Genomic DNA, 12,810 nt, shown 5'->3' on the forward strand with positions numbered 1-12,810 from the left:
TAAGTATCCAGACAATATCTCACGGCAAGAAGGCGATTGGTTGAATGACACACAGTTGTTCCCATTTGTCTCGCACATCATCAACCTAAAAGTAGAACATATCTACCTCCATCTTCTTAACAAGATATAGCATAAAATCTAACAGCAAAATCAAGAAGAATATTAACACGATGTCTTTCTTTAATAAGTTGACTAGTAAGCTCGATGAGCTAAACCTTGGTGGTTCCGAAAAGCCACGGGAGCGAGAAGGATATTCAAGTAAGTATTTTTATTGATTTTTCATTCTTCACTAACCCATCATCTCTATATTCAACCTTGATAGACACAAACTGATTAATACTAATCGCCATCTTAGGCCATCAAAATTATCCACCTCCTTCTCAGCAATACGGTAGCAGCCACGGCCGAGATCCATATCCGCCGAACCCGCCAAACCCTCAATACGGTGGTACTGGTGGTTACCCGCCTCAACACGGAAGCAATTATAATTCTCCTCCGCCTGGAAATTATCATACCCCCCCACCGCCTGGTAACTATAGCAGCCCCCCGCCGCCTGTTCCGGGTGCCGGTCCTACTTATTCGCCACCATCGGATAAGCCTCCAATCCCGGCCGGTTGGATACCACAATTTGACCAACAGTACCAACGCTGGTATTACCACGAGCAGGCAACCGGCCATTCGCAATGGGAAGCACCAGGTTACCATGCTGGAGGCGGCCAAACCGGAGGTGACAGAGGATGGGGATCTCACGGCGAATCTAACTATTCATCTCATGGCGCACCGGGTTATGGCGCGCCGAGCCATGGTTATCCCCAAGATTCGCACGGTTATAGTTCTCATGGAGGCCATGGTGAACAGGGCGGATATGGATACAGCCACGGAGATCAAAGCTACGGGCATCAGCAGGGAGAAGATTACAATAGGCAAGGAAGCGAAGAGAAGAAAAAGAAAAAGGACCATAGCGGCCTCTTAATGGGTGCTGCCGGTGGTCTAGCTGTAGGTGCTATCGGCGGCGCATTAATAGCCAACGCTCTCGGTAAGCCCCTCTAACCGTACCGCCTTTCGGCCATATATCAGCTTCTTGTGTGAATTATCATGCTAACATCCGTACAGATGACTCGGATGATGAACATCATCAAGCCGCACCGGCTCCGGTCTACGCAGCTCCACCTCCCGCCCCTGTTTATGAGCCGGTTTATGAACCAGCGTACAATGCAGAGGGTGAGTATGTGGATGCCAGCGATCGAGAGTCTGTACGTTCCGCTCGTGAAGATTACGAGGAAGCCCTTGCCAAGGCGCAAGATTCCGACGCCAGCAGTAGCGATTTCGAAGAGCTCGAAGAGGCTCGGGAGGAGTACCAAGAGGAGTACGAGGAGGCATATGAAGATTAGTAGATCGTATCGAAGCTTAGAACTGGTCTTACTTGGGTGTAAAAACACCTAAGGGATGTCAGGGGATGCATTGAACGGATGAAATTGCACTTCTCGTGCGGTTGAGGGCAATCAGCTATGCTCTTATGTTATGATCCTAGTTAATGACTAACGAGTCTCTTAGCACTAAATAAAGCTTTTCCAAGTGTCTATCAAGTACCTATATATGATAGTAAAGATCATTTTCGACAGACTTTGTCTATTTCCTCTACCAGCCTCTCTCACCTATAGCAGATGATCCTACGATAGATATCCTTATTGATATACCTAACTAGTACACACTAGGTAGCACTGTGCTAACTCGTACCGCTCAAAAGAAGCACAATATACTGTAGTAAAATACTCTTACTTCACGGTCTTCTAAATCGTACTAATTTCACGAGGCGGTGACTTCAATACCCTTCAAGTTACCTTCATCGCGCCATTCTTGCAACTCCCGAATGTACTCAACAAGACCTGCGCTGTAGGGCGACGCTCGCGCCCGCTTCATCTGCTCCTCGAGGCTAGCCGTCAGATCGACTGCCTTCCCTTCGTTGTTGATATAGCTCGGTGTGCAGACCGTCACGGTCGCGAACCGAGCCGCCCCCTGCATGATCTTCATGCTCCAGGCCTCCTGCGCGGCCTCTTCAACCTCCACCGTGACCCCGCTCTTGTTCAGACCGCCTGCTTTCTGGTGAGCTGTGGCCGCTACGTATGCGATGAGCTTGCACTGCACATCGAGCACATGTGAGTGATTAACGCTGACACCGGACTGTAGGGGGGAAAGCCAAAATAGATTTGGGAAACCGTGGTTCGCATAGCCGTGAAGCGTAGCAATACCTTTATCTGCCCAGGACTCCGCGACAGTCTTTCCACCACGGCCATGCACCTTGAGGCCGGCGCGAATAGATGGATCTGCTCCATCTGCACCTGGTCCGCGATACCCCGTGCTAAACACGATGACATCAAGGGGGATCTCTTGGCCGTTAGCGACGAGGCCTTCAGACGTTACGCTGTCAACTCCCTTGCCGTCCGTGTCGACAAGGTGAACATTAGGTTTGTTAAATGATTGCAAGTACGTGTCGCTGAAAGTAGGTCGCTTGCACCAAACTGGATACCACGGCGTAAGCTTCTCAGCTGTCTCTTTATCCTTGACGATCTCGGCGATCCGTGCCCGCAGCCGCGCCGCATTTGGTGCGTCTCGAGCTAGAAATTGACCAATAACCTCGGGGATCTTCTCCGGTGACACAAACGCAAACTCCGGGTCGCCAATTAGGCCCGCGTAAGCAACCTGTCGAGACCATTCATCATCGACCAAGTCCGGGGTTCCAGGCGGAGCACAATTGGATATATTCGCTGCTAAGTTCTGCCGGCGAGCCTCGTGCCAACCGGGCTGGCCAGCAATCTTCTTCCATTCCTCTGGGTCGGTCGGTTTCTGGCCACGACCGTAAACTGCGGCAGGGGTACGTTGGAATACATATAACTCCTTTGCGTATTCGGCCAGGCATGGTACAACTTGAATCGCTGTCGCACCGGTTCCGACAACACCTACCCTTTTATTTTTCAACTTGGATAAGTCTGGGAAGACTTCCTCCTGTGTACCGCCGGTGGTATCGTAGTTCCACCGCGCTGTGTGGAAAACATCACCCTTAAACCCCTCTATCCCAACGCCGGAGAGCTTCGGTACTTGGGGCTTACTCAATAACCCAGCAGTTACCCAAACAAATTCTGCCTTTGCCTGAAAAGTCGTCTTTTCGTCTCCTCGTGGTCCCCTTCCAGTAGTGATATCACAATTCCATACGTGAGCACTATCATCCCATTCAATCTTGTCAAGTTTAGATCTGAACAGAATTTTATCCTCGAGATTCCATTTCTTCACAACCTGCTGCAGATAGTTCCTTATCTCAATTCCAGAAGAATATTTCTGAGAGGGTACGAATCCTGTCTCCTCCAATAGTGGCAGGTAAACATAAGATTCGACATCGCAATGTAGTCCCGGATACCTATTCCAATACCACGTGCCACCGATGCCGCCAGCTGTCTCTATAATCCGAATCTGATCTACCGAGAAGCCGGCCTCGATAAGTCGGACCGCAGCCCCGAGACCGCCTATCCCTGCTCCTGCTATGAGAAACTTAGGAGAGTCGCCAGGTTTAAGGGGTGACGGTAGCGCATCTAAGGCAGCGTGATCAGCCCAGAAATCGTCAGCGAGATGACGCAACTGATCGGAGTCGCTTTGTGCCAGTGTCTGAAACTGAGCAGCACCTTCAGGTCGGAGACGCTTTTGGGCTTCCGCGCTATATTTCTCTTGAATGCGAGCAAATTCCTCCATTGTAAAGAAGTCCCTAAGTAATGATTATAGAAGTGGGCCTTATCATCTGTTGAAGGGAGCTCGTCGTCTTGTCAGAGAAGATGTCTTTATATAAAAATATATGAATCTTAATGCAACGGAACGATAGCTCGCCGATGCAGCGTATATTATATTTTATGTAAGTATGTAATAACCCCTTCCCAACCCCAAATTCCCCAATCACATCTTCGGTCTAGTTCTTCTACTTTCAGTCTAACTAGGAAAGTTGAGCTCAACAGATAACATCCTCTGATTGGGCAATCAACTCATTGTGCCTTTATCAGCCCATGTAAGGAAAGCAAACCCATCCGTAGCCTACACACTAACAGTCACAAACGCGATAGCCCGGGAATAAGTGGGAAATCTTCAACCTATAGGAGTTAAGAGTTAAGAACCAAGGGCGGGTCAAGGGACATATCCGCATGCTCTTGGCGAGATGTTCTGGCCATCCTTCTTAACTACCCCCTCACGAGATCCTGAACAACATATGGACTTTTACATTTCACATAACTAGCGTATTCGTGATGGGGAAATCGTATTCGTATTTTACATCAAGTCCACATAATCAGGTTATATCTTAAATTCCGCAGATGAAATCCGGATACTCCGTACATTGGCAATAGCCTCAGAAAGCAATGCTAGGGAAGATCCTAGTAACACTATAGGACTAGCTGGGATATTCATCGAAAAGTCCACTTGGCAACGCATATGAGAGGGGGGAGGAGCCCACATAGGGTAACGACAACGCCGCCTATGTAAGGGGTATTATTGCACACGTCGATATACATATATCGTACCATCAACTACCTGGAATTAATTCATAGCACATAGTCTCGTAGCTTCATACCGACCAGAGTCATTTAATAGTCAAACAATATATGCACTGTTTAGGAAGATGAGTACCGTAAACGTGCCAGATTTCGATGACCTCCCCAAAGTCCCAGATATGCCCCAAGGGTGCGCTTGGGGCATCTTCGACAAGGACGGCAAGAAAGACCTTTTGGGCACTTTAAATCTCGTAACGCCATCTGTTACGAAGGCCGCTTTCAGCGAGGCGCGAGATGGCATATCCATCTCCTTGAAGTAAGTCTACATTTTATTATGTCGCCATTGTCAGGTATGTATTATGATCTTAGCTTATACGAAGCCACGCAGTTGGCCTCTCAATGCTATAGCTTTTCCGATGCCGGGCAGAATATTCCCCGTACATAAGCAAATGACTTTACAGGAGGCAGGGTTGTCCGAAGGGATAGGTTGGGATGATGAGATCCATTTCAATACACAATTAAGTAGCCAGTGGGATAGTCTCGTCCACTGGCATCACCAGCCATCCGGGTTGGCTTATAACGGTATTACTGTTAATAAAGAGGCACTTGCAGTGTCGAATACCGTTGCAAACACCACACCTACATTAGACCACTGGCATGCGGCGGGTGGACTGGTAACAAGGGGTGTTCTCATCGACTTCAAGGAGTGGGCGGAGAAGCGTGCCAAGGCGGAAGGCAAAACCGGAGAGCAAGCGGTCTTCCACCCTCTTGACGGCCATCGCATTACGATTGAAGAAATCGAGGCTGTAGCCAAGGATCAAGGTGTCGAGTTCCGACAAGGTGATGTTCTCATCATCCGTACGGGGCTCACCGAGATACTACAAGCACCGCGTCCCGAAGACTTTGCAAAACTGCAGAACGGGACAATTTCCGGCGTACATGGTGTTCTCGAGACTGCTAAATGGCTATGGAATAAGCATTTCGCTGCTGTGGCGGGTGACTCCTGGGGCTTTGAGGCTCTGATGCCTCTGAAAGAGGATGGGACGGTGGGTAGCCCAATGGATCTATGTAAGTCTACACAAGCCTACGATATTATGAAAATGTCATATTTTATTCTCGATAACAACAAAAAATCCGCTCACACTGCTTATAGTCCTCCATCCTTGGTTACTCTCGATGTTCGGCATGTCAATCGGCGAACTCTGGGATCTCAAGGCGCTCTCTGAGCATTGCAAGGCTTCGGGACGGTATAGCTTTCTCCTTACATCGGCTCCCCTGAATATTCCTGGACTTGTTGGGTCTCCGCCGAATGCCCTGGCTATTTTCTAGTTGCAGTGCGACCGATAGCCCACCAGATTTCGCATAAACAGGGTGTGTTAGTCTCTTGAAATCAATATACTAATGTTTTATCACACATAAGACGTAATTTCTAACAAGAAATTATTACATCATTTTTGCGACAATATTTCTGCGTAAATTACCCCTTTTCGAGAACTGGAATAGTCTTACTTCAGTAGAGGTAAGTAGATCGTCATAAATATAATTAAACAAGTATGATTAAAACTCATCCTTTGAGACGTATTGTTGGTTATTAAAGTCAAACGACAGTATTTGAGTCACCGAACACCAGTATGGCAGGTGGTATCTGATCATTCAGCGCCGTCCAAGAACAGAAAGCAACGTTAAATATCACACGTATGCATTACTGTACAATTATTTAGCAAGCTATATAAATTTAAGGCTTGGTAAATACTCTGTCTTTGGGTATTCCGTAACCTTCCCCTTAGACAAGTTAAAGTCCATCAGTCTATTAAACCAAGTTACCTTTAAACCCCCTAAACACAAGCAACAGCTGTAAAGTTTACATCATGAGACTCTATCTTCTCATTGCTGCTATATTCCTCGGGACGTCTTTCGCGGAGTAAGTACCATTAATATGGTTTCTGCCTAGATATGACTTATAAATAACAACGTATAGTGACTGTCTCCCTGCGAAAAGTGGTTATGGATGTGCTATAGCAGACTACTATCCGGATTGCTCCGTATGCGTGTTAAACTGCGTTGGTGGAAGTTGCAATTTCAATAGAGCGGGCTCACAAGTGACTTGCTCTGGATGCCCGTAATAAGTTATATCTCCCACATACTGAGAGGCAACCTAAAGCTACATTTGGTAGGATTGTACAAAGGCTATGATGTATATACTGAGACTGTAAGGTCACTATAATATACAATATTAGTCTGGTATATGAAGACGTTCCTGTTAGATTATATGTCATAGCTGGTAATCAGCTGGGAATCAGCTGGGGATATCTCAAAGCCCAGTACGTTACTGGTAGCCAATCATGAGGAAATGGTAGTTGCACGCAGCTTAATAATATACAGAAGGATATCTTATACTTATAATTTACATTCCGGCACTAAACGAAGCACCATTTGCAGTTCTCAGGGATGTTACCGTTGAGTTGTTGATAATTCTACGATATAAAAGGCAATAGTTAACTAGGCCTTTCATGTTTATTATCATTGTGCTTCCTTAAAGCACCCCCAATTTTGCTTTTTACCTTTTCTATTGTCCAAGAAAGGCATTGATTAAGAAAGCCATTAATCCTTAAAAGCAGTGCGCGGGGTGCATATATTTTCCGAGTAATTAGAGCTCTCCCTAAAGCCTCTTTCATAGCAGATACCATTATATGACCCAGCTCTTTGGCCTGGGTAGTAGACAAATAAAGCCTTTAGCATACAATTATTTCTGAATCATTACTCCTTTTGTTCCCCACACAATCCTCTTGTAATTATATACGAGCTTCGTTTCCCTTATAAACACTTGTTTAAAATAGTTCCAAAAGGTCTTGTCTTAGATCAGGAATCCCCCCTCCTGGCTTCTTTAAGTTCTCATTTAGCTATATTTCAGCTTCCTTCGTCTGCTTGATTCGTCAAGCAATCTTGACCTTGTCTAAAACTTGAGTTTACGTGTCTACGCCACTAAACTTTTGCGACAATGCCTGGAAGTGAAAACTTCACACGAAGAAGCTGCAGTAATATTTATCATTCTCCAGAAGAAGGAGAAGTTTATGAGCCATGGACCACCTATCTTCCTCCTGGGGTAACAGAAGATATTTATAGCAGCGTTCGCAATACTGCACCTCCAGGGATTGTTCGAGCATACCCACCACAACCTATAAGTTACGCTGCATACCGGAAGGCACTCGACAGAAATGTTCGTGTCGTAACTAACGACGACGTATCTGTATTTGGTGATATCGCCCACTACATCGAGTATGGATTGGACTCCGCAGGACGACGCGTTGACTTATACTTAACCTGTCACATATCTCAGGCCGTATTAGACGTAACGTCAAGAACACCCCGCCCAAGGGATTCCAAGGACATGCCCCTATCGGAACCCATGGCTGTCCTGCCTTGTGGTCACTTTTTCGGCTTCAGGGGTATTGATGATTGGACCCGGACTCGTTATAACGATAGTATCTGCCCAGACTGCCCTTTGTGCCGCTATCCTCTTGTCTACCCCCTGTGTGGCCACGAAATAAGAATACGACCCTACGACCCGCGCTTCACCCGTGACGGGCAGCTCCCGTTAACTATTCCTGAAGGAGGTTCTGTTCCTGATTACTGCGTAAGATGTCGTATTGACTATCTCAAGTTGATAGGCGAGCAAATATCCTTTCAAATATATCCCGATGATATACCTCTTTCCGCGTTCACACACCCTAATCGATGTGGGCCGGTCGTTTTTGAGAATAAAAGGATTGGGCTGGAAGATTATTTACTAGATTTGGCCTTCGCAGCTGAAGGCGAGTTTTCCCATTGGTAACTTATGGTAGTTGCCTCATACCTAGGTACCTCCTAATCCAATAGATATTGCTATATGCGGCTTGGTGTGGTTAGTTGGCGATTACTGCCTTATTGTTTACCCCACTACGATGAAGAAACTAGAAACACACCCGAGTTAACTATTATGTTGGATGTTTATCTTCGAGGATCAGGATGGAGATATCTTGAAACTCAGTGTAACTATTTCATACCTAGAATTATAGTATATATAATAATATATTTTAAAGCTATCTGAGTACCCCTTGAGCTAGGTACACTTGTAGGTCGAGATTATGGAGAAGCCATAGTACCTTAGGTACATACCATATAAAAGTTTAAGGCTGGTAGGTAAATGGTATACTATTAGATATAGAATGATTACAATTGTTAATAAGATCCATATCTTACACATGATAAGTCTATGAGAAATTAAAACTGCCTAACCTCCTCTTCAGCCCTGTAATCAAGCGTTTAACACTATGCCGTTCCACTCCTCATCGATTCTAGAATGCTCCTAACATTAGCAAACTCCAACTCTTTCATCGTCTCATCAAACAGTTGGTCTGCAGCATCCTTTCCTTCGGAAGTATATAGGAAGGAGTTGAACCTAGAGTATTACTAAGTCAGTGCCTAGGTACCTTTTATGTAAGTAAGAAAGGGGCTTGTAATCTTAAACACTTACGGTGAAACCTTCCAACTCATAAGGAACGAACAGTGCGACTCCTTTCCTTTGACTAAAGCCGCATCCAAGTACGTCGAGGCGCCGTCCTTCACTGTCCGCGCTGCTAAAGCGGAAAATAGGGCCATCGCGGGTCTTATGATGATACTAGCGTCCCGGCTAAGCTCGGTGCCCTTAACGAAACCCGGACATACTAGGTTAACAATTACATCGTCCGCGGATACGTATTCGCTCAACTTATAGGCGAACATTTGAGCCAGGACCTTGGACATATTGTAGTTCTTATCGGTATTCGGAGCGAAAAACTTAGGGTCGTCTAGAGTCGCAATGATGGATTTATGACCGGCGGCTTTTGGTAGAGGTGCGGTGAGCGCCAATGCCGCATTGACAATTGTAAGCCGGCCGGGGGTTCCGGGTGGAGACGTCCTTTTGAGGATAGGGAGCAGTAGGATGGCGAGGAATATCGTCGATAAGTAGTTTACCTGGAGAATTTGCTCGTGGCCGGTGCTGGGTTCCGTGGTATATTTTAACTTAATTACACCTGCATTGAGAATGGCAATATCTAGTCGAGGCAGCGTACTGTCGACGCGCTGGGCAAACTCCTGGATGGAACTGTACTTGCCCATATCCACGATCATGACCTCAATCTTTGCTTTCGGGTACAATGTTCGAAGTTTGGAAGCGGCTGCGTCCCCCTTTGCTTGACTTCGGACAGCGATGATTAGATGAGATAGATGGAGAGCAAGCATTTGCTTAGAAGATTCATATCCTAGGCCGGTATTAGCTCCAGTGATGAGGGCGACTTTTCCGGTAAGGTCTATAGTGCTTGGTGGATGTTGGGGCTTGGTCCGGAACTGGTTCTTCATAAAGATGCTTCCGAATCCGACGTCCAGTGGTGGTAAGTCTTTTGAAGTGGCCATTGCGTTTTCGAAGATACAATCTAAGTTGTAACTCTGGATCGATGCTGATACAGCTGCACTATGTAATCTTATACCTTGACTGGTAATTTGAAAATTCGGATGTGTTGGTGAGTCTGAATGAATAGAAATATTCTGAAAGGGTCAACATCTTATATATGATACAGAATGCCATTTTTTTGACTAAGTTTGGTTCCCTTTTATCCACGTAATGAGCTTAGTGAAGCTCTATCTTGACGATAATGAGTCGGCGTATTGAACGGAGACTTTCTGGAGACAAGCTCCCGGCAGTGCTAGAAGATGTAGGGATGAGGATCCGCATCTTCGCATAATATTCATCCAATAGGAGCCTGCTTCTATTTCGAATCCAGCATCCATCGCTACGGTATATCGAGTCTATACCCAAATCGGAAAACAATCTCGAAGACGCTTAACCAGATGAGGTTTAGCATAATAAGCACCGTTATAACCATCGCACGCCCGTCTACGTATACTTGACGAATCTCGGGGACCCTGGATTATAAACTTATTTAATTAGACACACTTTAAATATCTATCTATGCCAACGTTCTCATACATTGACTGTTTTCCCATCTAGGAAATCAATCTCCTCTGTTTCTCTCCGACGGTATACCCGTCTAGGCATACAATCTGAAAGCTGAAGTACAATCCCTACACAGCACCAATCCCGATTGTAGCATACGATAGCGAGTAGCAGCCAACCTACAGGACGGGGTTAATTTCAGAAAGCCTAGTATTCTTGACTGTCTATCTCCGTGTAGAGCCCTCGTCGGTACCTGACCAACGATATGGCGCCAACCCCTAAGAGTTCAGGTAAGGAACATATAATCATTTATACCTATCCAAGGATTGAATCTCACATATGTACCTAACTGGGCAGAGAGTATGCCCTTCATAGTATCTACAGGCACCAAAAAGCCTGATCCCGAAATGCGGAAGTTCATCCGGAGCCATGTGATGATGGGTAAGAACCGCGGAAAGAATTTACGTCCGAAACATAATAAAGCGGATGAATCACACATCCCGGAAGGGTTGCATAATCCGAGACCAATATCAAGTGAAAAAGAGGAAGAATATGATGATAACGCGCCAATCACATTAACCCCCGTCGTCATCCCTAGAAGGGTTGGTGGCGATTTATCTTTCATCCAGTTCGCCGATACGATAGAGGACTCCAGCGTCGCTGTTATCTTAGAGTGTGAGTATGGCTCCAAATGCCCTTTACCTAGTCTTTTTATACTTAAACCACATCTTTATGTCTCCATGTAGTCTCTAGCATTGCGAAGAAACTACTATTCCCCCTCGAATCATGCATTTATTTCGACGTGAGGGAAAAGTCGGGGTGGATGGAGGCCCTCACTGTCGATGCCGCATATCTCCATGCCCTAGCTTTCTCGACACAAGCCTACTTTGACCTCATGTCAGGCCGTATATCAAGCAAGAGGCCTGTCTCGGCGTATCCACACATGCTCAAGACACTGAGGCTCCTACGCGAGAGGTTAGATCTACCAGAGCATAACGTAGCAGTCAAATCATCATTCAGTACGGCTGCGGTAGTGCTGTGTCTCGCCTTCCACGCCCACATCATGGGCGAGCACGAAACTGCCAGACACCATATGTTAGGGCTTCGTAAGATAGTCGACTTGAACAGGGGGCTTAAGGGTCTGAAAAACGAAAAGCTTGTTATTGAACTGCTAAGGTAAGATTAGTATGTCCCTCCACTTACCTTTCTAACAGTCTATATAGATGCGACATGGGAATAGCCTTACATAACGGCACCAAACCCATATTCTTCTCCGACCTGGTGCAGGAGCCATACTGGCCATACCCGGACTTCATGTTATACGGCATTACCGCCGATCCCGAAGACGAGCCGCTTCTCGCTATCCTCGACACAGAGCTAGCCACCGCGTGGCGCACGATGAAGAAGTTCTGCACTCTTGTTAACCGCGCCGCCGCCGCTAGTCGAAAACTACCCAAAGAAGACCTCCTCGATACCATGGCATCGGTCATGTATCGGTTACTGCACATGTGTTTTGGGCGTGGCTCTCCCTCTGAAGTTATACGCTTAGGCCTGTTAGCATTTTGCTCCAACGTGTTCCTGCAGTGGGCCAGCGTGCGGCTACCGTACACGCATTTCCCGATTATGTATCAAGATAATCTTGTGAACCTCGAGTTCCCCGCCCTGGATAACGACTATAGTGGCGTAAATAACTTTCCCACACCGCGGCTACTTCTCTGGCTACTAACCGTTGGCGCCGTTTCCGTGTTCGGCGGGGTCGATAGTGAGGCCTGGTTGAAGTCCTGGCTGCGTGTCAATCTCGAGTTATGTGGCATAGACTCGTGGTCTGCCATGTACACTGTGCTGGATTCGTTCATGTGGGTGAGGGTTGTGCAAGATGCGCCCGGAAAAGCCGTCTTCGATTCAAGTATGTCTTCAATTTTATATCTGGAATTTAATTGACGACTGGCTTCGAGATTGCCGTGCCTTTTTTTTCTTTTTTTTGTATTAACTCACTTTACTCAGCGTTGTGTTTTGGCGATTGCCTCATAAGTCTTTCCCAGCGTTGTATAAACTTGAATATCGTGTAGTGTTTTACTAGTCGAGTGGTCTCGGATCGTATATTTCAAAACACCCTTGCCATGAATTCGAATTATAATGATAATATAGATGTTCTCATTTAATCAGTCGCTTTTAGCCTGCCACATCCTATATATGCAGACCTATAACCCAAACACCCGTGACACCCTTGCTAAGCAATATAAAACGACTGAAGCAGTACTTATACCGAACCGCTTTGATGGAGGGCGTTCATCATGCCAAGTGCGAAATCTC

At 46.3% G+C, this 12,810-nt stretch overlaps 5 protein-coding genes across 5 annotated transcripts; 3 read left to right on the forward strand and 2 right to left on the reverse strand.

The window, feature by feature from the left end:
- Nucleotides 1–170: 170 nt before the first annotated feature.
- Nucleotides 171–1,391, forward strand: GL218_06884 (uncharacterized protein; the record flags this gene model as incomplete). The annotated part of the gene is made up of 3 exons (XM_033583618.1): nucleotides 171–258; nucleotides 356–1,036; nucleotides 1,114–1,391. The coding sequence occupies 3 exons, from the start codon at nucleotides 171–173 to the stop codon at nucleotides 1,389–1,391; spliced, it is 1,047 nt and encodes a 348-aa protein (XP_033433061.1).
- A 415-nt stretch (nucleotides 1,392–1,806) lies between these two features.
- On the reverse strand, nucleotides 1,807–3,741 carry GL218_06885 (Pentalenolactone D synthase; the record flags this gene model as incomplete). Its single annotated transcript, XM_033583619.1, has 1 exon — nucleotides 1,807–3,741. The coding sequence occupies one exon, from the start codon at nucleotides 3,739–3,741 to the stop codon at nucleotides 1,807–1,809; it is 1,935 nt and encodes a 644-aa protein (XP_033433062.1).
- A 913-nt stretch (nucleotides 3,742–4,654) lies between these two features.
- On the forward strand, nucleotides 4,655–5,855 carry GL218_06886 (uncharacterized protein; the record flags this gene model as incomplete). The annotated part of the gene is made up of 3 exons (XM_033583620.1): nucleotides 4,655–4,842; nucleotides 4,915–5,594; nucleotides 5,680–5,855. 3 exons carry the CDS (start codon nucleotides 4,655–4,657, stop codon nucleotides 5,853–5,855), a joined length of 1,044 nt encoding a protein of 347 aa, XP_033433059.1.
- A 2,979-nt stretch (nucleotides 5,856–8,834) lies between these two features.
- GL218_06887 (WW domain-containing oxidoreductase) lies at nucleotides 8,835–9,956 on the reverse strand (the record flags this gene model as incomplete). Its single annotated transcript, XM_033583621.1, has 2 exons — nucleotides 8,835–8,964; nucleotides 9,040–9,956. The coding sequence occupies 2 exons, from the start codon at nucleotides 9,954–9,956 to the stop codon at nucleotides 8,835–8,837; spliced, it is 1,047 nt and encodes a 348-aa protein (XP_033433060.1).
- A 1,364-nt stretch (nucleotides 9,957–11,320) lies between these two features.
- GL218_06888 (uncharacterized protein) lies at nucleotides 11,321–12,438 on the forward strand (the record flags this gene model as incomplete). Its single annotated transcript, XM_033583622.1, has 2 exons — nucleotides 11,321–11,673; nucleotides 11,721–12,438. 2 exons carry the CDS (start codon nucleotides 11,321–11,323, stop codon nucleotides 12,436–12,438), a joined length of 1,071 nt encoding a protein of 356 aa, XP_033433063.1.
- Nucleotides 12,439–12,810: the final 372 nt, after the last annotated feature.

Source organism: Daldinia childiae, assembly GCF_008694065.1.
Source record: "Daldinia childiae strain JS-1345 chromosome Unknown Scaffold8, whole genome shotgun sequence".
NCBI classification, from domain to species: Eukaryota; Fungi; Ascomycota; class Sordariomycetes; order Xylariales; family Hypoxylaceae; genus Daldinia; species Daldinia childiae.